General features: G+C 40.3%; 1 protein-coding gene across 1 annotated transcript; it reads left to right on the plus strand.

Annotated features, from left to right (window-relative positions):
- Positions 1-1,128: 1,128 nt before the first annotated feature.
- Positions 1,129-26,994, plus strand: LOC311489232 (phospholipid phosphatase-related protein type 4-like; the record flags this gene model as incomplete). The annotated part of the gene is made up of 11 exons (XM_084546207.1): positions 1,129-1,308; positions 9,794-9,979; positions 11,900-12,029; positions 12,334-12,529; positions 15,304-15,361; positions 15,493-15,666; positions 18,541-18,676; positions 18,939-19,167; positions 21,867-22,482; positions 23,937-24,093; positions 26,087-26,994. The coding sequence occupies exons 1-11, from the start codon at positions 1,225-1,227 to the stop codon at positions 26,992-26,994; spliced, it is 2,874 nt and encodes a 957-aa protein (XP_084402333.1). The 5' UTR covers positions 1,129-1,224.

A 26,994-nucleotide genomic window follows, 5' to 3' on the forward strand; every position in this document is an offset into this window, starting at 1 on the left:
CCATCGTTAGGTTTTGGTTCTCCTCCGCAGATTGTTTATTAAGAAAATGAATAACTCTGCAGTTGAAATCCAGACCTTAAATTTAGAGTTGAAACATACAATATTACAACGAATGAGTTTGAGGAATCATTGCACCGTGTTACATCGTGGTTGGTCGTTAATAGTAATACTTTATTTGTAAAACACTAATCTCAAAACTGTCAAAAAATAAAAAGCATAAAAACAGTCCCAATAATATCATTGTTAACTGGGACTTTTTTAATGCTTGCGTCTGAAATCAAACCCCAAAGGGGTCACAAGTAGACGTCATTTTATTTTAAATTTAAGTCTCAGCCAACGAACGCACTGCTGCATTTTTCTCACTTTCCACAGACGATACACAATCCTCACTGTTAAGAATGGAGGTCTGCTTCACTTCTAAATAGTCGAAACAAATGTGAAAATTACAGAAAGGCTATATTTGCATGGTGAAAGGAGAGCGGAGTGAGACCTCTTCTCAATTTCCTCCTCTCACCTGCTGTTTTATGTTAAGTTTACGAACATTAGACTGAAAAGACCAGATGCTGTTATCATAGTTTAAGTATCATAAAAATAAAAAATAGAAACATTGCCGTCATTGTAAGGGGAGGCATGCTATCAATACTGTAATGACAGCACACAAGAATTTTATTTTCTGTGGAATTTTCGATTGAATATAGCATGGGTGCTTTGAAATAATTAAAAAAAATAGTTTTATTTTGAAAACGTCTACAGGAAACGTTTTTGGTTACTCTGGCTAACATAACCGCAGTCACCTGCTGCAGCAGAGCGGAGGGGAGCAGAACCAGAAGAGGGTGAGTGGGTGAGCAGTGCCAAAGTAACTGGGGAGGAGTGCGAGTGGAGGACTCCTCTCCTCTCCTCTCAGCATCGTATACATCTCCAGGATGAATTTTCGTTCGAAGTTTATTGTCAGCACGCAGGACGTACAGTTTTTAGGGAAACAGGGTCTGGACTTCTGCGCTGGCACAGATTTTTGAAGCCAAGAAGCCGCATTTTAGGGGCGCCAGCGGGCATATCACATTAGCAGACATTTGAGCTCACCTTGCCAGTCGATGGAGGTCTGTTGTTAGGAGCTTGAGGGCAGGGGGAGAACGGGGGCTCGGCCGAAAATTCGCCAAAATTACGACGGGAATCAAGTACAGCTGCCTGTCTCCAGGCAACGGGAGAGACCACCGGCCGCTCGTCATGTCTCGTGCCAAGGAGCGGCTGAAAGGCGGGAAGGAGACCAAGGACAGCGTCACTCTTCTGCCGTGCTTTTATTTTGTAGAGGTGAAAATCTATCTATCTATCTATCTATCTATCTATCTATCTATCTGTCTATCCAGTCACTGGTCAGTTTTTGTCTCCATGCCCATATGGCTGGTGAAATGCTCTCATTCAGTCAGGTTGTATCTGAGTGGTCTGGTTTTGAAGTACAGCACAGAAGGGTGGCTGGTGCTGACAGATGTCAGTCAGGCATTTATTTGGCAGCTCCTTCTCAAGCACATCCAGAAACATTCTATGCTCATTGTGGCCTGCGGTCTGTGGATTAAAAAAATGCAAATAGATATTAAGTTATCATTCAGGATACGTAAACACACTGAATATACTGCGTAGGCCTACTGTTGACATGCCGCAAAACAATGAACCAGACACACTGTAATCCTGTTAATCTGATACACGAAGAAAGCCATACGGTTTGATAACGGTAATACTGAGAATCTGTATTCTCCTCGTCCGTGTTTACTCTGTTGTCTTCGCAGTCTCTGACTCTGCAGTCTCCACCAGATATTGTGATGCCACAAGCATACAGCAGTTTTGTGCAGCAGGTTGAAAAGAACTGCACTGCTTGTCAAGGACGAGCAAAGAGACTTAATATCATTCATGTGTCATGTGTCAGTCCCACATGAATGACAGAAAGGAGTCAAGAGAGTCCCATTCTGATGCTGCTTCAATCCACTTTAGACTGGGTATCCATTTAATCATCAGCAGCCACAGGTTATGCTTGAGCCTGTTCCTGACAGATCACTGTGTTCCACTGACACTCTCACAGTAATTATTCTACCTCCCTGGATTACAGCCTACGGTCATGCTGAATGTAGTTCATACGCCTACGTGTAGGTTTGGCAGTTTACACTTCCTTAAGTGTCTAAAATCATAAACTGTAATAATAATGTAATTTGTGGTAATTGTAGTAACAGCAGTACTGGTCCATCTGGTTTATTTAGGTATAACCTAAATCTCATTGCAGGGAGAGTAGAACACAGTGCCAGTATGCTTTCTTTTACTGATACTCACCAACAGGCCAGTGTGGATAGATTATTGGTTAGTCTACGTGGGTATTGTGTGTTTTTTCAGTTAAGTATACACATTGCATGTCAACTTAATCTTTACATACTTGTCGTAGAAAGTGGACACTGCTTAATACTTAAGCTTCAGAGAATGACTCTATGATGCTGAGATCAGGGCTCTGTGGGGACCGGACCATCTGTTGCATAACTCCTCATTGTCCTTGTAGCATAGTTTTGGCATAGTTCTTTATAACTGTGTGTTTGGGTTTTTTGTTATGCTGCAGAATTCATTTTGTACGATCACCTACCCTCTTGTATATTTCCCACCCCAAATGTGTAACAGTGAAATGAAAGTACAAGATAAAAATATTTCTAGTGTATGGATTGAGGTTGCTCTTCTTGAAATCATTGAAAAGAAATGAGTGGTAGCACTGCTACCACTCCACCTGATACTCCAAGCCCATTACATTGAGAATTTGGTGGTAGTGACCAAAGTCATGGATGTTGTTTTCTTGCAGGTAAGATTAGGATTTAGCCTCTTCTCGCCACATTACTGTGAGTTTTTTCCCTGTGAGTACACGCAAACTGCTATTACTTCTACTACTGTGGGATCACAGTAGACAATAAAGTAGTTTATAATAATAATTTTTAATTTCATTACCGCCACCTATTGCAGACATCTACCTGTGCAGTTGATGAGAGGAGAACTTTGTTGTAACTGCTACAGAAGTATCAGGGGTGTTTTTTTTATAAGTACAGGCATCCCTCATTTTCTGGTGTTTAGTGCCTGGCATCTGTTTTTCAGCAACATCACACAGGTTGTGACTGTGATTCCCTAATATTGGTCAGACTACAAAACCATATATCATTAACTTTCTGTATTGCAACTTAATAGAATGATAGATTTTATTAAATCTTACATTGAGTAGAAAAGTTCTTCCTGGGTTTTGTTCCATGACCATTTCCTTAATGCTGTTGGTTCTTTGCATGCCATCAGTCCGTTCCTCCAAGGAATAGACTCGACCGGAACTCTGCAGGTGTCCTGTGGTGACACATGTCATTTGCAGCAGTTCATTTTATGACCTGTGAGTTGAAGCCGCCATTGATGAGACTTGTTCCTGCACAGACCCAATACCCTGCTGATAATCAGGACCGCCCCACAAAGATGCTCTAAACCAGTCGTCTGACCATAACTGTCTGACCCTTGTCAAAGTCATTCAGGCCTTCCTACCTGCCCATTTCTCCCAATACCCAACTACTCGCATATGAAGACACATTTACTGCCATTTAAAATAATTAAATGATTTATCATGATTAGGGCTGCAACAGTGCATCGTTGAAACTGATGACGTTGTCTTCCCGAAGAGCAGACAGAAAGGGATTTAAGGTATTTGTTGAAATAGCAATTAATAGCAAGGAAAATGATTACAGTTTTCAGGCTTAAACCCCCGGCCCCCAGTATAGCACAATGGAGAGAGTAAAAAATGTTTATACAGTGGAGAGTGATATTCCACGCAAATTGAGTTGACTCAATCAACGTTATTGATTGCGGCCCTAGAGAGAATGTTGATGTTCCATAATGAAAAACTGTCACATAACTTCACAGTGATCCAACGTCCACGTCCCTCATATTCCCAGTTTGCAAGCTGGTTGATGCTTTTTGTGCTCCGTGATAATGTATGTTGTATGTCTTGATCTGTTGATGAGTGACGGGGAGTTTTTTCCTCCTGCCCAGTGCGTGCACATTTCCAAACCAGCATGAATCCACCAAGCTATGAGCAGAGGTGTATATCGTGTAAATTATAGATGACTGATTAATGAGGAAAGAGCGTGTTTGTATGTATTTTTTGCTGATTCTTTGCTTTTCTTGAAATGCTGCTGTGTTAACTGTAAACAGAGCTCTTGATTGCAGACAGTTTCAGCTTGGCCTCTTTTTTCAAAATCAACAACATTGTGAAGTCTGGCGAGAAAACTGAATTGCAAAATTGTACATCAGCTAGTGTTTAGCTAGTGTTGGGTGATGGGGCAGAATTTTCTTTGCTTCAGGTTAAAAAACATTCGCAATGGATCACCATTTCTGCTCTTTTCTTCTTTCCCCATCAGAGCTACTCTGTGTCTCTTACATTTTCTATCTCACACACTGTCACACCATCCTACCCACTAACTGGCTGCTAGGCAACATGGCGCTCTGAATGGGGTATATTTTTATATCTGTGTGTTCAGGGCTACAGACATTAAGAGGAGGAAAACATCCCTGCTGCTGCCTGCTTTCCTCACGGTAGCCACAAAGACTTTGGTTATTGTGTTCTGGTTATTATTATTACGTTCAATATCGTATGCCTGTGAAATTATCATGCACTCCTTTCAGGAGCTATAATACTGTACAATACATGTAATTTACTACAACTGGATCCATACCACTAATGTAGCAAGTACATGCAATAGCACTAATACTTGTGTATACTTCTGTTCACAGTATTCTCTCCTGCAGCTTCAGCTGATGTGTGTGGTTTTAGGGCAGTAAATCAGGGCAGGAAGCTAATAAATATGCAGCTCAGTGTTTTTACACACTGTTAACAAAGTATCTAGCTTGCGGTGGGAGTAGTTCAATGTCGAGAGTGCTACATCATTACTCTGAGTATTATTTTCTAATGTGGCAGTGTCATGATTTTCCCACTGAACTGTATCAGACTGTTTAGCTGAAAAGGCAAACACGGATGTAGTTCATCTTTCATTAGGGAATAAAACATAATAAACATTACAAGATTCTGAGAATACTCACAACTTAAAAATTTAAATGATTTAGAGCTAGTGGTTTAGTGATTTTGGAAAATTGACAAAAACATTTCTGTCAGAGGAGGCATGATTGATGGTTTGTTTTAGATGAGTTTATTAGCCAGTAAAGAAAAATCTCAAAATGACTCAGAAATCACCAAAAAAATATTCAGATTGCACACGGAAAAACTTCATAGTCACAGAATGTATTCTTGATTAAAATGGTCTGGAACCCCCCTTGGGAAATTAATATGCTTCGGCTAAGATCAAATCACTTGGGTGGGCTTATATGATAGTGGACAGAAAAGTAGCAGCGATTCAGTCATCTGAGTACCATGGAAGTGAATTTGTTTACAGCACAATGGCTGCCGTCTGAGAAGTGACCTGTTCAGAATCTACTATTGCGTCTGTTGTAAGATATGAACAGTGAAATAACTTTAACGAACTAATAGTTAACAGCAATTAAGGTATTTGATGCGTCATGTCACATACTTTGCTGCTCTGATCGGTTTCGGATCAGAAGAGGTGTTCTGCAGAGCTTTGTTGCCTCTTTGCAGACAACTATTTTCAGTTAAGATAAAGGAATAGATAAAGGTATGTTACAAAGAATGATGAAGAGCTAGGTCTGATGTGATCTGGAGCTGGAGTTTAGCCAAGCAGAGCAGAGGGTGCAGAGAAACAGACAGAGGGAAATTACAGAGAGGAGGAGTGGGGAACTGGGGGCGTTGCCAGGTTGGAGAGGATCTGGGTGGCTGAGTTAGTTGGAACATCGGTCTACAGTGGGGACCAAGGGGTTTTAAGGCAACGAAGCAGCAGGAACCAGATGAGAAGCAGAGGGCTCGTGAAAGAGTTGGAGTAAGGCTGTACAGGATTAGTCAAGGGGAAAAAGCAGCATGAATATAATGTGTAATAGCAAAAACAGGTTAGTAATTTGGCTTGAAGCAGACTCTACAATCTGGCAGAACGGAAGTGGCAAGACTGAGATGTTGATTATTGAACTGATTGGTGCTGGAGTGTTTCTGCTCTGACCCCGCACATCTGCCTGTACTCCTGCCATTAAATACACACAGTCACTCAAGGAGAAATTGTGAGAACCACTCAATGACATTTACATGGAGCAACATAGTTATCTTCAGGTTGCGTATACTGATAATATGATATATTGTAAATTATAAATAAAAATGTCCTTATTTATTTTCATCATCTTGGTCTTATGAAAACACAACTACTGTGTGAAGTGTTCCCCAGACTTTTCAAGGCCAGTGCTGAAATGATTGTAGGTGGCTTAGTAGCTCCTTAGGGCAGGAAGCAGGCTTTACTGCAGGTATTATTGACTCACACTCATGAAACTGTTTTGTAAACCCACGCTTGCTCCTACTGAATCCAGTATTTGTGATATTTTCTGCCTTCAAATGTCGTGTTTACCCTGTTCATGAGTTAACTCCAAATGAATGGCCCCCTCTTGTACACAGCTTCCCATGTAACCACGAGATCACAAAATGCTGCTGGCTGATAAATGTTATCAATTTGATGGCTTGTCCTTCATTCTCTACCGCATCAATCCCTCTTTTTTTAAACTTGTTTGTCAGTGGCATTGTAATCATTGGGCTTTTGGATGAAACTTCAGAAACTCAGCTGCTGTTATGTTTTGCAGTAACTATGCAATAAAGCCTACCGATGCAGTGCCTAAAACTAGCTAGACAATTTAGTGTGTATATAGTGTAACTGTCATATGTTCATGTTTCCCATAGGATCATCCCAAAATGTTTAATTCCCTAGTACTTTGGCTTACGACCAAATAACTGCTAAACTACTCTCATTCCAATCAGTCTCAAATGCACTTTTTAGTGGTAATTGTTAAATAATAGCACATTAATGTGCAGCTAACAGCCCCATAGTTGAACCTCACAAAGATGCCAGTGTGACAATAGACTCACGTTGTACACTGCCTGGCCAAAAAAAGGTCGCCACCTGGATTTAACTAAGCAAATAGATACGAGCCTCCTGTTTTATAATAACTGCATGGGTGATAATCTTTCAGCTGGCAACAAGTTACTTAACCCCAACTGATGCAATGAGTAGCTTCTCGTTTCTTAAACAACCATGTCGAAAGACACATCCCATGATCGTGGAAAAGATGTTAGTCTGTTTGAGAAGGGTCAAATCATTGGCATGCATCAAGCAGAGAAAACATCTAAGGAGATTGAAGAAACTACTAAAACTGGGTTAAGAACTGTCCAACGCATTATTAAAAACTGGAAGGGTAGTGGGGAACCATCATCTTCCAGGAAGAAATGTGTTTGGAAAAAAATCCTGATTGGCTGTGATCGGCGATCACTTAAACGTTTGGTGAAATCAAATCAAAGAAAAACAACAGTAGAACTCAGGGCTATGTTAAATGTTAAATATGTGAAAGTACGAGCGTTTCCACACGTACAATGAGAAGAGAACTCAAGGGATTGGGACTGAACAGCTTAAGAAAACCACTAATCAGTGAGGCTAACTGGAAAAAAAGGCTTCAATTTGCTAGGGAGCATAAAGATTGGACTCTGGAGCAATGGAAGAAGGTCATGTGGTCTGATGAGTCCAGATATACCCTGTTCCAGAGTTATGGGGGCATCAGGGTAAGAAGTGATGCACCCATCATGCCTAGTGCCTACTGTACAAGCCTGTGGGGGCAGTGCTATGATCTGGGGTTGCTGCAGTTGCTCAGGTCTAGGTTCAGCAACATTATGTGTCCAAAGAATGAGGTCAGCTGACTACCTGAATATACTGAATGACCAGGTTATTCCATCAATGGATTTTTTCTTCCCTGATGGCACGGGCATATTCCAAGATGACAATGCCAGGATTCATGGGGCTCAAATTGTGAAAGAGTGGTTCAGGGAGCATGAGACATCATTTTCACACATGGATTGGCCACCACAGAGTCCAGACCTTAACCCCATTGAGAATCTTAGGGATGTGCTGGAGAAGGCTTTGTGCAGTGGTCAGACTCTTCCATTATCAATATAAGATTGTGGTGAAAAATGAATGCAACACTGGATGGAAATACATCTTGTGACATTACAGAAGCTTATCGAAACAATGACACAGCAAATGCGTGCTGTAATCAAAGCTAAAGGCGGTCCAATGGAATATTAGAGTGTGTGGCCTTTTTTTTGTGGTACTTTTTTTTGGCCAGGCAGTGTACATTGACAAACCAAATCAGTTCTTCTGGATTCACAGCCACATTAACTTTGAACAAAACCTTCATAAAGTAATTCGTACATGGGTATTTCTAAGGATAACCCCCAGTGACAGGTATTTGCAAAAGTCTTCGGTCAAACATTTGGGCGCTTCAGGCAAAAATGTAGATCAAATAGTTGATCATTTAAATAGCCAGAAGGCAAGGCTCAATGCAGCCCTGAACTCAAGCTGTGTTCAGTTAATATCCACCCTTTTACAGCTTGTGCGTGTAAGGGAACATGGCATACTGCTCCTGATTATTAAAAGGCATCTTAGCGGATATCTTGGAAGAAGCTTGTCACCAATCAAGAAATCGCACTGCTTTAAATTCTACCAGAAGCATTTTTGATTAAATTTATGTTGATCAGCTAATTGATGAAATGGTGATTTCATCCATATATACATATATGAAGGTTACAATAATACACTTTTCAAGGGTAGGGGACACAAGCAACTTATTTGCATTTAAAGCAGCCACTGAACAATTTTGCATTACTGCCTTAGGGTTGTTAAAGACAAGGTTGCTGTGATGTGGTAATTAACTTGTGTAAGAAAAGGGTACAATAAGGAGTGTGTGAAAATAAACAGGCAAACATAATCCAGACAAAAGAAGAGCTGGATAGCAAACCCTTTATTTTCAACTGCATGTTGCTGCATGATGTACCAGATTTGTTCCTGTATGAAATGCTTTGCTCTTAATGAATCTACCTAAGTCATCCTAACAACTTAAAATTAACAGCACATACATTTTACCATCACGGATCCCAGCATATTGTTTGAAATGCTGATATGTATGAATTACTTGAGGCAGCAAACACACCTTGAACAGCTACTCATTTGTGTGCAGTGTGGCCTAGCAGACTTTGTCCTTTATGCTGTCCGCATCCACGTCCTGATATCCTATTGTGTGCATGGCACAAGTAGTTTTGCACACAATACAATGTTTAATAGATAGTCTTGTTCAGCTTTGCTTGCAACATTTGTATGGTCTTGTTTTGTATACATATTAGGACTAGGTCATGGTCTCTCAATTTTGGTCTTGTTTTTAAAAACGGGCTGTGACGCTGCACATGCTTGGACAATCAATGAGGAGACATTGATAGTGTTGCAATGAGTTAGTAGTTGGGTTCCACAATTAAAAGAGAGATCTAGCGCTCTCTTACCTCCACACAACTAGCCAGTCATGGTGTGCACCCATAGTTTTAGTCCGTGACGAGAAAAGGGCAGGGATTTTCTTATGCTATGCCAGTGCGTGGATCTGATTCACACAGAGATCACTGGACTAAAAGCAGTGCATAAACTGTACAGCAACAAAAATATCAATATCACAATAACTTAAAGGCATAAAATCTTGAGCAAACCTTCCATGTGTGAAGATGTGTGTGAGCAGAGAGCGCCCTAGTTTAGTCTTTAAAGACATTACACTATCATTTGAACAGTTTTCTCATTTGTTTTGTGTTGTTCTTCATTATTTGTTACAGCTCCCTATCCTGGCCTCCTCTGTTGTCAGTCTTTATTTTCTGGAGCTGACGGATATTTTCCAGCCAGTGCATTCTGGGTACAGTTGTAATGACCGCAGTCTGTCCCTACCTTACATCCTGCCCAGACTGGAAGTTTGCCCACTGCCTCTGCTTTTCAGCTTGGCCTTCGCCGTTCCCACCACCACTGTAAGTACATATGTCCCTTTTCTACCTCCACCCTGGGCCTCATAGTAATGTAATATCTACATGCCACTAAGGCCCCGTTCAGACCTGCTTGTATGAGTAATCTGATCAAGTTCAGGTGTGAACACACCTAGGACGCATTGAGGGCCCATTTGAATGATCCGATCTCAGACCACATTTGAAAGTGATCTGAGAAAAAACACGCAACCACTATTATAAATGATCACCTGAAAATGACCCTCCATTAGAGACAACTGTTATTACAATGATGATGTTGGCATTTATTTGCATACAGAGTGCAAAACTTTGATCACATCTTGAGATGCATTTGGAGACATATTCAAAATGTCAAGTGTGGACAAAGTATTTTCAGTTGGTTACTTGTAATGGGATTACAGAGAACACATTAAAATACCAAAGTCTGAATGACCCCTAACACACTAATTGTTTTCAGGGACTGAATTCACGTACAGGGAGTGGCCCAACCTAAGATAATGTCACATTAAAGCTCTTACTACAAACTAGTGATTGTCGTAAATAAACAGTAACTGAACAAGGAAATATACTTCCTTTCTCCTCTGACTGACTATTAGGAATAGTAAGTAATGTAAGATAATTTTTATATCTAAATCAAGATAGACATGGAACTGTAAATGATGTTTCAAAGGGAAAGCTATCTTTCCACAGCCAAGTGTTCCAAGTGTTTTTAGCAGGCTTAAAAACCATAATGCTGTTGGAGTCTGACCACACAGAAAAGTGGAAGCACAAAGTTGTTTCTACATTACACTAACATTTAATGGAAATAAGCCAGAGTGCTATTCTTTTAAGCTAACTACTACTAGCTTTTAGTAATGAGTATCTGTTTTCCAATCCATCTTAAATGTGTGGTGGTAAGTAGCTTTTTTCCCATTTCTAACTGATAGGTTGTTACTTTCCAGCAAGCAAGCGTTATAATACGTCTGCAATGAGGTAATGGTAACCAGTGTATCCACTTCGCCGATGTATTGCTTCAAGGCATTCTAATCCTACTTTGCTGATTGCTGAGATTTTTTTCTCAGCACCACAGGACAGTTTGTCTAAACCATTAATGTTGGTGGGTTGCAATAACAGATACATTCTGGTCCCAGTAAAGGGAACTCCAGAATGGAAGGGATTTAAGAAGAGACTGTCTGAAACTGCCCTTATTTTATCTCATCCCTCTCTACTAATGATTGCAGGTCCACTTATGCTTTTATTATTTCATGTGTGCATGACGAAAACTCACATAGAAAAAATGTTTTATTTTTTTTTTGCAGAATTGATAAAAACAAAATCCAGCAAAGTTCTACTGGAAACAGACATCATGATGCACATGAAGCATGTGACAATCATTCAAACAGAAGTGCCATGTTGGTACATTTGTATATAATCGTGTTTCACCCTATGTGTTTAATTTTATTGACATTAATTCCAATGTCTGGAATTTAAGTTAAAATTTACACTGCTGTACATTTTGTCTTGCACTATGGCCACAATTATGAGATGATAGTAAATGCTAATATTTAGTGTAATAGTAGCACAGCAGGTGGTGGTAGGGGAACGTATCTTAATTAAGCCGGAATTTAATCAAGTTAAAGGTCACTAAGGTTAGGTCGGATTTGCCAAGATTAGGTGCTGGTAATAGCAGACCTTCACACACAAGCAAAAATGTATGTTATCGTTGTTTTTTAATTTGTACTTATCAGAAAGACAAAGGGACATAGTCTCATGTAGTCTTGTAGTCTTATTAGCTATTAGCTACATCTCACAGTCTTCTTCATTTGGACTTTTTCATTGTTAGTAACACTAAAAGTTCTCTTGATACATAATGCCATCAGTTGATCAATCAGATACATTTATCAGATGACTTAAAAAAAGAATTTCTTTATCTTTGTGTGTGTGTAGATCTTGATTGGAGAGGCCATCTTGTACTGCTATCTGTCCAGGAGGTCATCAGCCACACAGACTGAGGCCAACATCAATGCTGCAGGCTGTAATTTCAACTCCTACATTCGTAGAGCTGTACGCTTCATAGGTGGGAGGACACATGCATTGAACTACAGCTGATTACATACATCGTTGCTACAAGAAACACTGATGCATAAAATGTCAACAAAACAAAACATGCAACAGCTTTAAGAGCAGCATAATTATCAAAAATAAACAGATGGATTACTGTCAGCATTAGGCAAATGTGATAGCAAACTGAACTGAACAAAAGAAATATGCTAAATAAGATGCAAAACAGAATAAAAGCCATTATGAATTGCAGTTGCATATGTTATGTATTGTTATGTATATCATATGTACAACTCCACTGTATTCTGTTGTATTCACAGGTGTTCATATCTTCGGCCTGTGTGTGACAGCTCTGATAACTGACATTCTTCAGCTGTCCACTGGTCAACATACTCCATATTGGCTTGATGTGTGCAAACCCAATTTAACCCACATTAACATGTCCACTTGTGATGAAGCTTTTATTTTGGAGGATATCTGCTCTGGCCAAGACATAGGGCTTATCAATGCTGGGAGGTGAGGCTTTTTTTTACTGACTGTGGGAGAGTGTGTGAGTGAACAAGTCAGTGTGTCAGAGAATGTCTGTGGGGGTGTTGAGATTAAATGGGTTTGACGTGTCTGTTTAGTTTTTGCACAAACACACACAGTCCTTCTCTGTGCCCAACATAGCCTTGTTGTTCTTAATTCATGACATATTCATGTAATGAGGATCAATAATAAGCAATATAATGACAATTTGAACATAGCTTGGGATGTATACATGACTTGCTAATATTAACCATGTCTATGAATACATTTTATTTATTCGTACTGTGGCTGTTTTCAACATCAGGGACAGAGGTGTGGCACTGAAAGTCAGTGGAAACATTATATATAAGGCTGAAAACAAGGACGTTAGGATTACCAACGTCTTGTGTTTGGAACAACATGAAGGAGAAATTGTGTATTGTTGAGCTCAATATTCGCAAAATGGCTGGTAGACAGCGGAAGCTTGCCATGGCTGACAACAGTAGAATTCTCTTCATAATGAAGAAAAATGTTGCTAAGCCGCTACATGCAAACCACTAGTACCCAACAGAAGCAAAGTGAACAGATAAAAGATTGCCAAGGGGAATTTAACCGAACCACCTAAAGTCCTAAAGTTTTGTGGACAGATGAGACTGAAAGGAACCAGACAGATTCAGGAGTTAAAAACACTGCCCAGTATACTGCCCACAGCTCATCTGGAAAACATAGCGGTGGAGTTGTTATGGCATAAGCATGTATTGCTGCCTCAGGTACTAGAGCGTGTATCTTCACAGATGATGTAACTGCTAATGACACCAGCAACAAAATTTATTCTGATGTGTTCAGAAGCATCTGGTCTGTTTAGGAAAATGTTTCCAAAGTCATTGCACTTCAAGCTTCATTCTACAGCAAGAACGGATCTAAATCCAACTGAGCACGCCTGCCATATGTTGAATTTTAGGGATAAAGTTCCAGAAACAAGCAGTAGCTGAAGATGACTCCTTATCAGAGAAGATACTGAGGACCTGCATATATTGATGCATTGTAGACTTAATGCAGTGGATATGCAACAAAGTTCCAAACCTGACTACTTAATATCGTATGCATTATATTATAATGTCCCTTGACTGATTACAGTACTCTGAAATGAAAGGACAACATATAAAAAGTGCTGTATTGTCTCACTCATCCAAGCAGAATGCTCACAGATATCCTGGAATGTATGGAATGAACTTGCTGTAACTTACTACAGGATGAGCAAAGGGGTTTTTGTTTTTCTTGAGATCATCCAATAGCTGTTGATTCTTTAAAGGATTGTGGGGTTGACTTTGGGCAGGGTACTGTACATCTTGGAAAGATTTTCATTGGTCACAGTGCTAACACGTAGAGAGAGACAACCATCCACATTCATTTTCACGCATAGGAGTCACAAGATCACCTTACCGTGGCTTTGACTGTAGGAAGAAACCATGTAGAACAGACCATAAAGAAGGAACCTATGCAGGCAAGTGGTGCTAACCACTGTAGCACAGTGCCACCCAATCAGACCTTCTTCTTATCAATAATAGATCAGACATATGCTTGTGATAATTTTGCCTAAGGACTCACATGGCACTGTAATTACTACATTTTAATAAATAGTAGTGGTGGAGTGTGCAGCTTGCAGAATGTCATTATTGCATAATTATTCAAATCTTGCTAGTATTCATCTGCGAGTGGAAAAAATCCTGGTGTACTTAGACATAGGATCTACTCCAACACACATTTGAAAACACTTGAAACATTATCCAGTGCCTGTCAAGATTACAAGCATGTGGGGGTTTATCGGCACTTGGCTTAACAAGGATATCATGTTGTCCCCTCAACTGAAACGCAGTACATGGAACAGTCGAGCCAAGACATTTAGAACAAATCAGTTGTATAAGTTTTGGACACTTGCGTATTCGCTACATTTGTGGATTCACACAACCTTCTTACATTAAGATGGGGTGGCTGCTGCACTAAAATTGTACAAGTGCTCCGCAAGTGCACAAAATCCAAACAGCATGGATGACTTAACTACACTTTCCAATACAGCAACAGACTTCAGGAAAACATAATCCATGCATAACAAACTGCTGAGCAGTTCCACAGTAGCAGACCTCCATAGTCATCTTGAGCACCTTCAAAAATCCCAAGGTATTTTTTAATTAAATCTCAAAACGCTATTTCCTCTGCATAATTATAATATTATCTCTGATGTGTAAACAGGATTCTTACTGGGAACCTTCTTTATGCAAATGTGTAAACATATTAAACAGACATTTTCTCTCAACGTTTGCGGTTTGCATTTTGCATTTTTGACATTTTGTCATGTGGAATTAAATATGATCTACTAAGTGCAACCTGTTTAATAATAGGGAACAAAACAATGGGCAGTGAAATTATGTTCCATGAAGGATTTATTAATATGTGTCATATGAAGTTGTTTCCCACTTGATTTATCAAACTTACTCATAAAACCTGAACATACTTTTGTGGTATAAAGTATGTTCTACAAAGTGACAAACCCAATACCAAAGTCCTAGAGTTATTTCCTTGTTATCCTTCATGCACTGCATTTATTAAACACCTGCTACACACACACACACACACACACACACACACACACACACACACAAAAGCAGGCGCATACACACACAAGTCATTGTTGCAGATGAATATTCGGTATTGCCCTTAGCTGTCTCATTGTGATAATTTGCATAAAGAACACTCTGCCTTCCTATTTTGTCCTGTCTTTGTAGGAAGTCTTTCCCCTCCCAGCATGCTACTCTGGCTGCATTTGCTGCTGTCTACATCTCAGTAAGTGGTTACCTGGCATACACACATGCAGAATGGGACTTGTAGCTGACTATGTCAACTTACAACTCCAACTAACATAAAATCAGATCTATTCAAAGTAATGACAGATAATGTGAAATTGTGCGTTTCAGATGTACTTCAACACAGTGCTGACTGACTCAGCCAAGCTGCTGAAGCCTCTCCTGGTTTTCTCTTTCGTCATGCTGGCCATCCTGGCTGGGCTAACCAGGATCATCCAGTTCAAAAACCATCCTGTAGACGTCTACTGTGGTTGGTTACTGGGAGCTGCCATCGCTGTTTATCTGGTAACAGTCTATCAATTACAAATATAATTCTTGATATGCATTGTTATTTGTGGTTTACCAGAATGTGTTTTACGCATTAACTTACACAAACTGTAGTAGTTGTCTCACGCCAGTTTCAGAAGGCATATTTGAAATAAAATCCAGTTGAGATATATACGTGAATAACAGAATGTTTATGGTAATGACTAGCTAAGTCAGTAATTACAGTCAGTAACAGCTCCACAATGAACAACCTTTAGCAAAACTCCACATTGTGGAACATTGCATTATTGTGACAAGTCCAATTTTCAAACCCTTGCAGATAAAATCGGAGGAGAATGCTATCTCTATTTTGCAAATGCAAATAGAAAAAAAGCCCTTGAATGTATGTAGTTGTTTGGTGGAGTCCACGGTGGGTAGTTACACAAGCAGGTAGTTCCAAGAAGTATTTAGTCTGAAAGTGTTATTTTTTTGCTTGATGGTGAACCATTGCACCAGAATGCTGCTGACATTACTGTCCTTGCAGCAGGTCATCCCATCTCTACCATGCCATCAGTTCTCAATGTCATTTAGAGAGACTGCTGAATTCTTGGCCACTACTTGTTCTTTTATTATGTTTAATCAGATGGGCAACTCCAGAAAGAGTGGTTTCAACTGGGCTCCATGAAACACTCAAAGCTTTAGAGATGGGTTTATACTGATCAGTCAACACAAGTTTATGGAGGTTCACAGAAAGATCTTTGAATTGCATGGCTTGGTTACCTGCTTGAAGTGCTTGTTGTGAGCTAGGTTTATTAAATGGCACTGTACTGTGATGTGTTGTATATTATATTGTTGATACCAGCAAGAGTTTTTTCCATTTTTTTCTTTTAGTTTCAGGGTTTATACTAATGTTGAAATTACTTGTACTTACAGTATGTGTTATTTAGGCCTAGTATTGTTACTGCAGTGGAAATGGTTTAGTACAAATTCAAAGACTGATGGAAGAATACATGGATGTTCAAGTGGTGGACAGTGGATGCCACCCACACACCATCACCCTCCAGCCCACTCACACTTGGATAGACACTTCCAACATACACACACAGACTTGAGACTGAACTGAACACACGCACATGAACACAACACCCTTCAGCTGCCTACACTTCTGCCTTCTCCCGCCGGAAGGATCTGTGGCTATAAGTATGTGAGGTTGTGCTCCACAACAACATCTCTCTGTCACATGATGCCAAATCACCAGATACTTAACACAGTTAAACCAAATATATTTCACTGTCAGCTTTGTATGCAAATAGAGACACATACAGGGGAAAATACCTGACCTCTGTAATGATTATACTCCCCTTTACTGTGGTTTTACACTCTATCTATAGAGTTGATTAAAAATATTATGGACTTTGCACAGTATAGACTTAATTGTGCTTTTTTAAAGTGCTTTGTATCCTCTATCATGAGAACAAAAATGAGAAGAAAAATAATGTGGATTACCAGCACACTGGGTCAGGTTTGGCAGGAAAGCTTAGTTGATTGCACAAAGCAAAATGCAATCACGTTACCAGTAAACAGTTTTTCTTCCAGGTGCACTGCTCTAGCAGCATGTTTCCAACTACATGGAAATTTCATAATGTTGGCTGTATCTGATCTGGCTGAGACGAAGCAGGATTGTTGAGGTATCTAATGCATTACAGGGGGAAACTGGCAATAATTAATAATTAAATCAGTATTCAGATTCTTTACTTAAGTAAAAATGGAAATATCACTAGTGGAACTGCATCAAGCAAAGCTTTACATATTATATTAAATATTTTATCTCAAATTGTATCACATATGCTTAAACATACTGTACAAGAAGCATTATAAAGGAGCTGGTTGAGGTGGGTTTTCTGTTGGTTCATTTGTTGGTCTGTAAAGATATGACTGATCGTTATTGGCAATTTTGTGGAGTTTTGCACTGATATACTGTAGGTATAGTTGTTACAGTCCCTTTAAGTGAGAATTTTGCTCTGTGGAAAAAGCCTGCTATGTAGTGCAATGGGTATGGGTGGTAATAAGCTGTTAAAAAGAGGACTGTTTCTTTGTGTGTGTACAAATCATAAATGCAGAAAAAAAAGAAATCCAGTCAAAATATTAAGCAAATGTATAGGTATATCAAAACAGTGTCCATTGTGTCATGTACATGGTTACGCTGACACATTCAAATTTGACATCTGACTCAGGACTGTCAGTTCAACAGCGCTATCTAACCTGAGTTAGTTTCAGAAATTCTGTCTAACATTAGCAAATGTATGTGGTTTACCAGCATTATCATATTTCCAATTATTTCTGTGAAAATAAATCACATCAGAAACAGTTATTGGTCTCTTGGCCCATCTCAGTTTTTCCATGTGTTTGTGTTCCACTATAACAAATATGATTTAAAAGATAAAGTATTAGAAATAAAAAATATACCTCCACATGCAATTGGAACATTTGATCAACAATTGCAATTTGAGCAACAAACAGATTTTTTTAAATTAAACTCCACTGTGTTCCAGTCACATGACTATGTGGCTGTTACTCCTATGTGCTTCAGCACATAAAGCTGTAGTGGTTCGTAGTGGAGAGGTTTCAGGCTAATGTAGGACATAGTTATACCCAACCACGCATTATATTGGATATTAACAAAAATACAAAAAAAGGCAACTTTTTAAATGTGTTATTCTTGGAGTTGTTCAAATACAAATATGTAATTTCAGACTTTGTCACGGTTGTCTGATTTCGCTGATAACCTGGAGATCATGTCCATATTAGTTTAAAAAACACACAGATTAATCATTATTATTGGTGATGTAATTAAACTACAAGTACTTCTGTGTTTGCTTCATCCTGTCTCCCTTTGTGTGTGTTTGCATGCAGGGAGTGTATGCAGTGGGGAATTTCCAGCCTAGTGAAGATCGCTCAAGAAGTCGACCACCTCCACCCATCTTGAGAGAGCCTCCCCTTTCCTCCCTGCCCAATGTCAGCCAGTCAGCAATTAGCAACAGCCACCAAGGTAAATCCATGCTGTAACGTGACAACAACTAAATGCATTTTAAGAAAAAACTTCGATCCTCTGCATTATATACACAAACCCTACAGTATAATGCAAATTTAGTTTGTTGCTTCCTCTGAGAATTTGATTCTGTTAAATAACTCAGTAGAGTTAAGCAGATGTGATATAAACCACTAGTGTTCATTTATCATTGTCCTCATCTAATTCAAATTATCTCCAATTTGACTGACCAACAGTTTGACCTCTCTTTGTGCCTTCACAGGACACCACACCCTGGTACCCAGCCAACCAGAACCCATCATTACAAGGACTTCTTCCCACACCTTGTCCCCTGACCAGACAGGGCCCATCCTGACTCGTAGCTCCTCCTACCGAGAGCCCTCTCTCACCAGTCTGAAGAGAGCCAGCGCAGAGGTGGAGGTGATAACGCCATCCAGTCCACTAGGCAACCGTGACAACATGATGAGCTTTAGCAGCAGCACGTTGCCAAGGTAGCTATTTTAAATCTGAGTCTATGTCCACAGGTTCAGTTTTGACAGCAAACTCATTTTTGGATCAGTGTTATTTGTATCTGGGCTGGCTAGTCATGACTTGCTTCAACATAGAGGGAACTATTTCAAGGTTAACAGAAAGCAACCAGAGGCATGTTCCAGGAGATTAGTCAGGTTTGTAGCGGCCTACAGGACAAACATAGACTTTAACAGGCTCCTCATGTGAGAAGCGCCATATGTAGAGTACAATTGCATCAAAATATGGTTAGTCTCAGAAAGCCAAACTCCAAATTTTGATAAAGCTCATGTGGTACTTTCAGTGGCTATGTTGATCTTTCATGGACCTTCACTGAACGTAGTTGAGTTGATTGAGAGTAAACCAGACACTTAATCAGTAGAACAATGGGAGGCACAAGAGTGGAATTGTGTAATTTAATAATAAAAGAATATATAAAAGGCTACACTGAGCTTATGAGCAAAGATCACGGTGAAGTGGAAGTGAGTAGTGAAGCAACTTCTTGGCATGTTTTTGTGAATGTTTTTACAAAATTGGTGGACAAACCTTTATGCCTTGACTGATGGGAAGTATTCTTTTCAATCAACCTCTTTCAGCAGCCGTATCCCCCACAGTGGCTGTGTCAACACTGGGACTGAAAAGCTTGTGTTTGACTGTTAACAGCATGTGTAGTCACAGCTGTCTGTCCTCTATTCTCATAGGATGGAGGAATTATTGTAATGGATAAATTAAATTAATTTACGTGACTAAATTCATTGTTTAATAATTAGTAATACATATACTGTAGTGTAAATCCTTATTTTATTCATTTGTTGTTGACTCAGTGAGAATGCGGGAATATGGTCAGTTGGAATATCAGTGGAATACAAAAGTACATGATTTCATTTCCTTTGGCTCTTCTGTTACCGTGAGCAATCTGCACTGCAAGCACAGAAAAGTGATTTAAGAGGCGACAGAATTGTTTGTTCATCTGAAGAAGATGCATGAAGGTCTGTGTGGGTGGAAGTGAGACAGCGACTCATTTGGAAATACTTGAAAAGTACCACTTTAGAGCAGAAATGAGACAAAAGATTAACTGATAGATCATGGTGAGGGTTCACTAATGAATTAGTGTTCTCCTAAAACAGTAAATCACCACAGAGGTAACTACTGTAATAAAACAAAAAAGTAAGACCAAATGGAGATGTCTGTAATGATTAAAGATACACTCCAAGCATATTTTAAGATGTATACAAATTGTGTGCTTTGAATAATTTGTGTCTAAATTCGTTACACAACATGTACTCCTTCATAAAATCCAGATTCTGTGATTACTGAAAATACATATTCCACATGTCAAATGTTGGTTCTGGAATTACTGGATGCACTAAATGGTCAGTGTTAATGCAATGCATGCTTCTATGTCACAGTGGTATAAGTTATCTGTTCTATCAGGCCAGGCTTTCAAACTACTTGTTAGGTTAGAAATCCTCCTTACAGGTCCAAACCTTACCACAGAGGTTTGGACCTTTACACTTTCAGCAGAAGAAGAACAGCCTTAAATGTCATACATACGTTATACATCATTCCTTACAGTGAAGTTCAAGAGAAGTAACCAAGACCAGAATACATTTTTGTGCAACACATTTTGGGGGATACTGCAGTTTTGTTACCATGGATATACCTTGATACCCAAAATAAGCGCTGTTGAGGTGTTTTGTCATGAATAATTGCCAGGTGTGGTATGTGGGGATCTTTGTCATGCAAGCTGGCCCTCTATTTTTTTATTAAACTGAACACACAAAATACTCTTAGAGTTTTTTTGACTTCAAATACTTAAGCTAATAGTGATTTGGCACTTCAGGCAGAAGGCAATCAGTACAAATGCAGTGCTGTGTCATTTTCTCTATGGCAAAAGTTTGAAATGCTGTGGTCCACAGAGCGCTGCTCTTGAAAGAGAGGACAAGAGTGGACTGAATTTGCCATGACTGACATGCTTCACCTTTTTCCACTGGCTTCATAATTTCAAAAGTCAGCCACAATGCAGCACTAACAATGATTCAGAACAGCAAAACTAATAATAAGAATTAGCTACTTGCTCTGCACAGAGCAGGCCACAGTATACTGTATACAGCTATATAGTTGGACTTAAGGGTCAAAAGAAAATTAAGTTGTGTCCTATAATGTAAAGTGCTGTCAAATGAAATTATTAATACAGAAATCAAACACAACTTTACTTCACACAATGTTATTATACACATTATTATAGATGTTTAGAGGATCAAATGGTGCAAAGTGTTGCCAGAGATTTAGGTCAGTAATTAGTCATTCTTATGGTAGAATTTGAGTGTGATAGAACATCCAAAGTGCCTAGATATAAGGAAACTCAAATTCTTGACATTTGAGACCACATCCAAGAAACTTACTCAATTCAAACTGACTGGTGGAGAGTTTTTTTTTATTTCAAGCCATCTGTAGGTAGTTACACACAGATGAGAATCTACTATTTTTCAGTGTATTAATTCGATAGCATGAATTAGTGTGTGTTCATAAATTAGCTTTCATTCTCCATGATAGCCAAAGGGTTCTGTTCTAATCCTCTGTTGTGGCTGTTTATTTGAGCTAATCACATTGGCAGAGAGCATGCGGTTACTCCTGTAACAATATTCTTCTCTGGCTATAGTTTCCTAATCTCTTCCTCCAGGTCCCACGGAGGCTCCTCACTGGAGGAGGGTCGCATTCCACGGCGTCATGCCTCCATCCATGCCTCAATGGACTCAACCCGTTCCAAACAGCTCCTCAGCCAATGGAAAAACAAGAATGATAATAGAAAGCTGTCTCTGCAGGTGATGGATGGAATAAGACCGGCCACCTCTTCATCTCCTCAGAGGAACATGGAACTGCGTTGCTCCTCTGAACCGTCTACCATGGGCCTAGAGGCAGAGCTCCGTGGTGGAACCCACCTGCCCTCAGTCATGAGCCAGGAAGCAGAACTGCGTGCTGGGGCTCACATACCAGCTCAGTATATGAAACTAGCAGCTAGCTCTGTTCCTATGGTCAATCATAATCACATGGCCCACAATGGCAGTAGCGGTATGGCTGGTGGGGCCAGAGTTTCTATTCAACCCCGGCCTGGATCCTCCCAGCTAGTTCATATTCCTGAAGAGGAAAATACCACCAGCAGGGATCAGGAGAGTGAATCAGAGGACAGCATTATGGATGGAGGTGGGTCAGTGAGGGAAAAGTGGCTGAGAGTGGCTGAGAAGACTACCATCCCCTGCAGACCACTTAGTGCTGGAGGACAGCCCCGTCTCATGCAGGTTAATAATTCTTTGCTTCACCTACTTTAATGACTATCTTTCTATTTGTCTGTTGTTTATCTAAAGCAAGTCATTCACTTATTGCAGTGCATTCGTTTCATTCAGGCTACTTATATCCTCAGCATGTTTAAAGAGCTGAAGTTCATTTTATGCATATTTTCATATGAGTTATTACTGGTTCTTGACCATTACATCTTGAAAATGTCATAAACTAGTGCAAATGTCAAATATAAGCCATTATATACAGTAATTTACTTAATCAAACATTTCATTCATCAGCAAAATAGATGTAGATTAGTATTCAGTACAAATCAGTTGTTTGTCATGTACTTTTGTCAAGTGAGACATGAGTAATTCCTAGAATGATGTGTGTAACCGAAGTTAGAGGCAGAGGAGCTGGTGGTTGTGTGACTGTTTTGACCTATTGTGGAGGGAAAATGAAATCGACACTAGTGCAAGTCTGTAACTCCTTCAGCAGGGTGCTAGTGTAGTGAAGAAGTTAGCGCAGTGTTAGGGAAAACACTTGACAGGGAGCAGCTACCTGCAAAGGCCTGGTGGTAGACAGAGGAGAGGTGCAATAGTCAAAATGACAAGTGCCTGGATGAGCACCATTTAGCATCTTTAGTGAGTATAGATGATGTCTTAAATCCCTTTGTAGAATATGCTTGTCCATGCTGAGCTTTAGGTGGTGTCTTGACAGCCACCTGTTCCTGCATGATCTAAACACAGATTATGTCCATGTCACCTAGTAAGAGTGATCTGTCAGGAAGGATGCAAAATGGAGGAGTGCAGAACATTCTTTTCTCTCTCTGCTCGCCTCTCATTCGCACTGAAACACATGGCCACCCACCTTCAGTCTTTTTCTGTCTGAGGTTTCCTCCTGTTAGAATAAAGTTTTTCTTTGCACTGTCACCAAGTGCTGCTCAAGGTGGAAGTTGGGTTTATATAACATTGTTCATCTTGATCTTACCATCAAGAAACTATGCAGTACCTTGAAAATGAAAATTGAAATGAAAATGTAAGATAGTATTTAGCATGAACATTGACAAATAGCATGCTGCATGTGTACCTCGTCATAAAAAAGGTATGTAGGTCAATAATGTCTTTGTTGGACTGTGGGTGTTGACTTCAGACACAACTACAGTTATGTAAATACTGTATAGCAGATGTGTTCTGATGTGTTGATTGGTTGGTTGTTTTTTCCAAACTTTCTGTCTTGCCATACGAAGTGGTACAAGAAAACAAGGAGCTTATGTATCTTGAGATGACACTTTGATCCTTGAAATCTTGGGATCAATGTGCCTTAAAAACACATTCAAAAGTCTGTTATGTAGGACTTTAAATTGTTGCAGTTGTACAGTACATACAATAAGAAAGTTAGCTAATACTTAGTTAAATATCCAAACAGCAACATTTGGGATAGTTCACATTTCACTGTCTTCTTCATTTTGCAGGTGATAGCCTTGTCCAAGCAGCAGGGTCTGCTTCATTCTCCTCGGTCAGAGGATGGTGGCAGCACTGTCAGCTGCACTGGATCTATTCGGTACCGAGCGCTGACTGACCAGGACCCATCACCACCTGCCTCCACCACTGGGGCAGTGGGAGGAGGAGGTCTGTTCTTCCAACAGCCTAATATACATTCTGTATATTTAGATGGTGTGTGTGAAACATTATCAACTTCAATTCAAATGTATGTAACATCGGTGAATAATCTCTACATCCATTATGAGACAGTGTTAGTTGCTATTAACAAATGAGCCAGCCACTGTGGATTGTTTTATGACACAAATAGAGAGAGATAAAGTCTTACTGCAGTGGTATTTAGCAAAAGAAATTAAATAACAGGAGAATGACAACATTTATCCCTCAACAGGAAAGACCAGACATAGCAGCATGGTCACTGTGGCTTTAGATTTATGAATTTAAACAGTGAAGATAATGACTATTATTCTTATTAGTAAGGAAAAGGAGGGTTGGTACTACATATTTTTACAACTAAACAATTGAATTATTAGTTCCTAAGGAAGATCATGTTTGACCTCAACAGACAAACAAAGATGACCCTCCCTTCAGTGCACTTTCAAGCACCCAGTAACTAAATGTGGATTATCAAAGCAACATCACCAACAACATGGTAAATGGTCTTTTATTTACACTGATGAGGCATAATATTATGACCACCTTTCTAATACTGTGTTGGTGGAGGGAGCCCCGACCCATCACGGGATGGACTCCACAAAACCCCTGAAGGTGTGCTGTGGTATCTGGTACCAAGATGTTAGCAGCAGATCCTTTAAGTCCTGTAAGTTGCGAGGCGGGGCCTCCATGGATCAAATTTATTTGTCCAGCAAATCCCACAGATGCTGGATTGGACTGAGTTCTGGGGAATTTGGAGTGCATCCTGGTACCATGTGTTCCCAAGGTCAGAAACGCACATGCACCTGGCCTTCCAGGCGATGTAAAATAAAACTTGATTCATTAGACCAGACCACCTTCCTCCATTACTCCATGGTCCAATTCTGATGCTCACTTGCCAATTGTTGGCGCTTTTGGCGGTGGACAGGGGTCAGCCTGGGCACCCTGACTGGTCTGTGGCTATACAGCCAAATACACAATAAACTGTGATGCACTGTGTATTCTGACATGTTTCTATCAGAACCAGCATTAACGTCTTCAGCAATTTGAGCTACAGTAGCTTGTCTGTTGGATCAGACTTGGTTCACCACTGTTCCTTCCTTGGAACACTTTTGATATGACCACTACAGACCGGAAACACCCCACACGTTTTGGAGATGCTCTGACCCAGTTGTCTAGCCATCACAATTTGGCCATTGTCAAACTCGCTCAAATTCTTATGCTTGCCCATTTTTCTGCTTCTACCACATGAAGTTTGAGGACAAAATGCTCACTTACTACCTATTGTATTCCACCCACTAACAGGTGCCGTGATGAAGAGATAATCAGTGTTATTCACTCCACCTGTCAGTGATCATAATGTTATGCCTGATCGATGTATATAGCACTGTTCTACTTGTTGGTACTCAATGTGTTTTACAGTCACAAAGACACATCTACCATTCGTTCACACAAACACACACCCATTCACGTACGAGTGCCAAGCACTAGGAGCAACTCAGGGTTTGTGGACAACCTGCTTTACCTGCTAAGCCACAGCCACCCCACCAACAAGAGAGACAGCTAGTTAATGGGTTACAAACTGCTGCTATACCTGCTGCTACAAAGCTAACATGCAGCGAGGATGACATGGTTTCCAAGAGCCAGACATCAACTCCATACGACAATGTAATACAACAATGGCTCAGTTTTTGTTTATTTTTTTCAGCTAGAAGACATCGATCAAGCTCTGTCTGACAAGAAGTATAATTAGAATAGCTTACTCCATCTTGCTTTATGTTAAATTTAGACTCATCCAAGTGGCTTCTTCATTTCTGTTTAGAAGCCATTTGGATGAGTGGTGAAACGTCTTCAAGAAAACTAATAATAATAATAACAGTAGCCTTTGGGAACCTTCACAGACACTCAGATGTGTAATTTTCAGTTTCCAGACACCTGTTAACCGAATCATTAATTTGTCTTTTTTTAGGAGGTCTGGAAAGAAGTGGTAGTATAGTCCGGGTCGAAGCCCACCCAGAATCCAGATCAAACAAACCAGTAGTGAGACCTCCGAGCACTGATGGAAGTGGCTCATGGCGATGGAAACCACCAGACCAACGAGCATCCCTCCGACAGTCAGCTTTTGCCCTCAATGACCTGAACAGACACACAGACAGTTGTGATTCGTTGAGGGATGGTGGGTCAGTAGATGGGAGGAGGAGTGTGACAGGGACTGAAAGTGAGAGTGAAGGGGGTGGAGACGGAGGGGGAGGAGGAGTGGGAGGAGGTGTATACACCAACCATCCACATGTTGTCCACCCTTTACATCCCTTACATCCAAATAATCCCAACAATTTCCAGCACCCCAGTTTTAATCCTAACAATCCCAATATTCACAACTTTAACAACACTCACTTCAACCCCAACTCTACCAACTCCAACATGCAATTCACCCCCACCGCCACCTTTGCTCCTCCTTTCCACCCCCACCCACAGGCTGTCACTACCATCAGGGTCACTCCAGTAGAGGCGACTGCTGCCAGTAGCGATGGTGGCTCAGACTGTCAGTCAGTGGCCTCATCCAGCCGTGAGTCCACTCTGAGGAGGAAGAGTGGCAACAACATGATCCCTGTCCAAGACCGAGGGCCTACCCCTGATCTCCACAACAACCACCGAATCTGTGATGACAACAACCGCATCGACGAGAGCAGCAACCGTTTTCATGAAAACCTTCGAAGTTTTCAAGAAAACCCCATCCATCCCAATCATCCCAACCACCCCAACAGGCAGTTACAGGGGATGTTTGGCCGTCCAAGCCCAACACCTCCCCCCACCTTACCCCGCCCCATCCTGACTCACACTCCGCCTCCTACTCTGGGGCTGGCCTATAAAGAATGA

This window comes from Chelon labrosus, assembly GCF_963514085.1.
Source record: "Chelon labrosus genome assembly, chromosome: 6".
Taxonomy (NCBI): domain Eukaryota; kingdom Metazoa; phylum Chordata; class Actinopteri; order Mugiliformes; family Mugilidae; genus Chelon; species Chelon labrosus.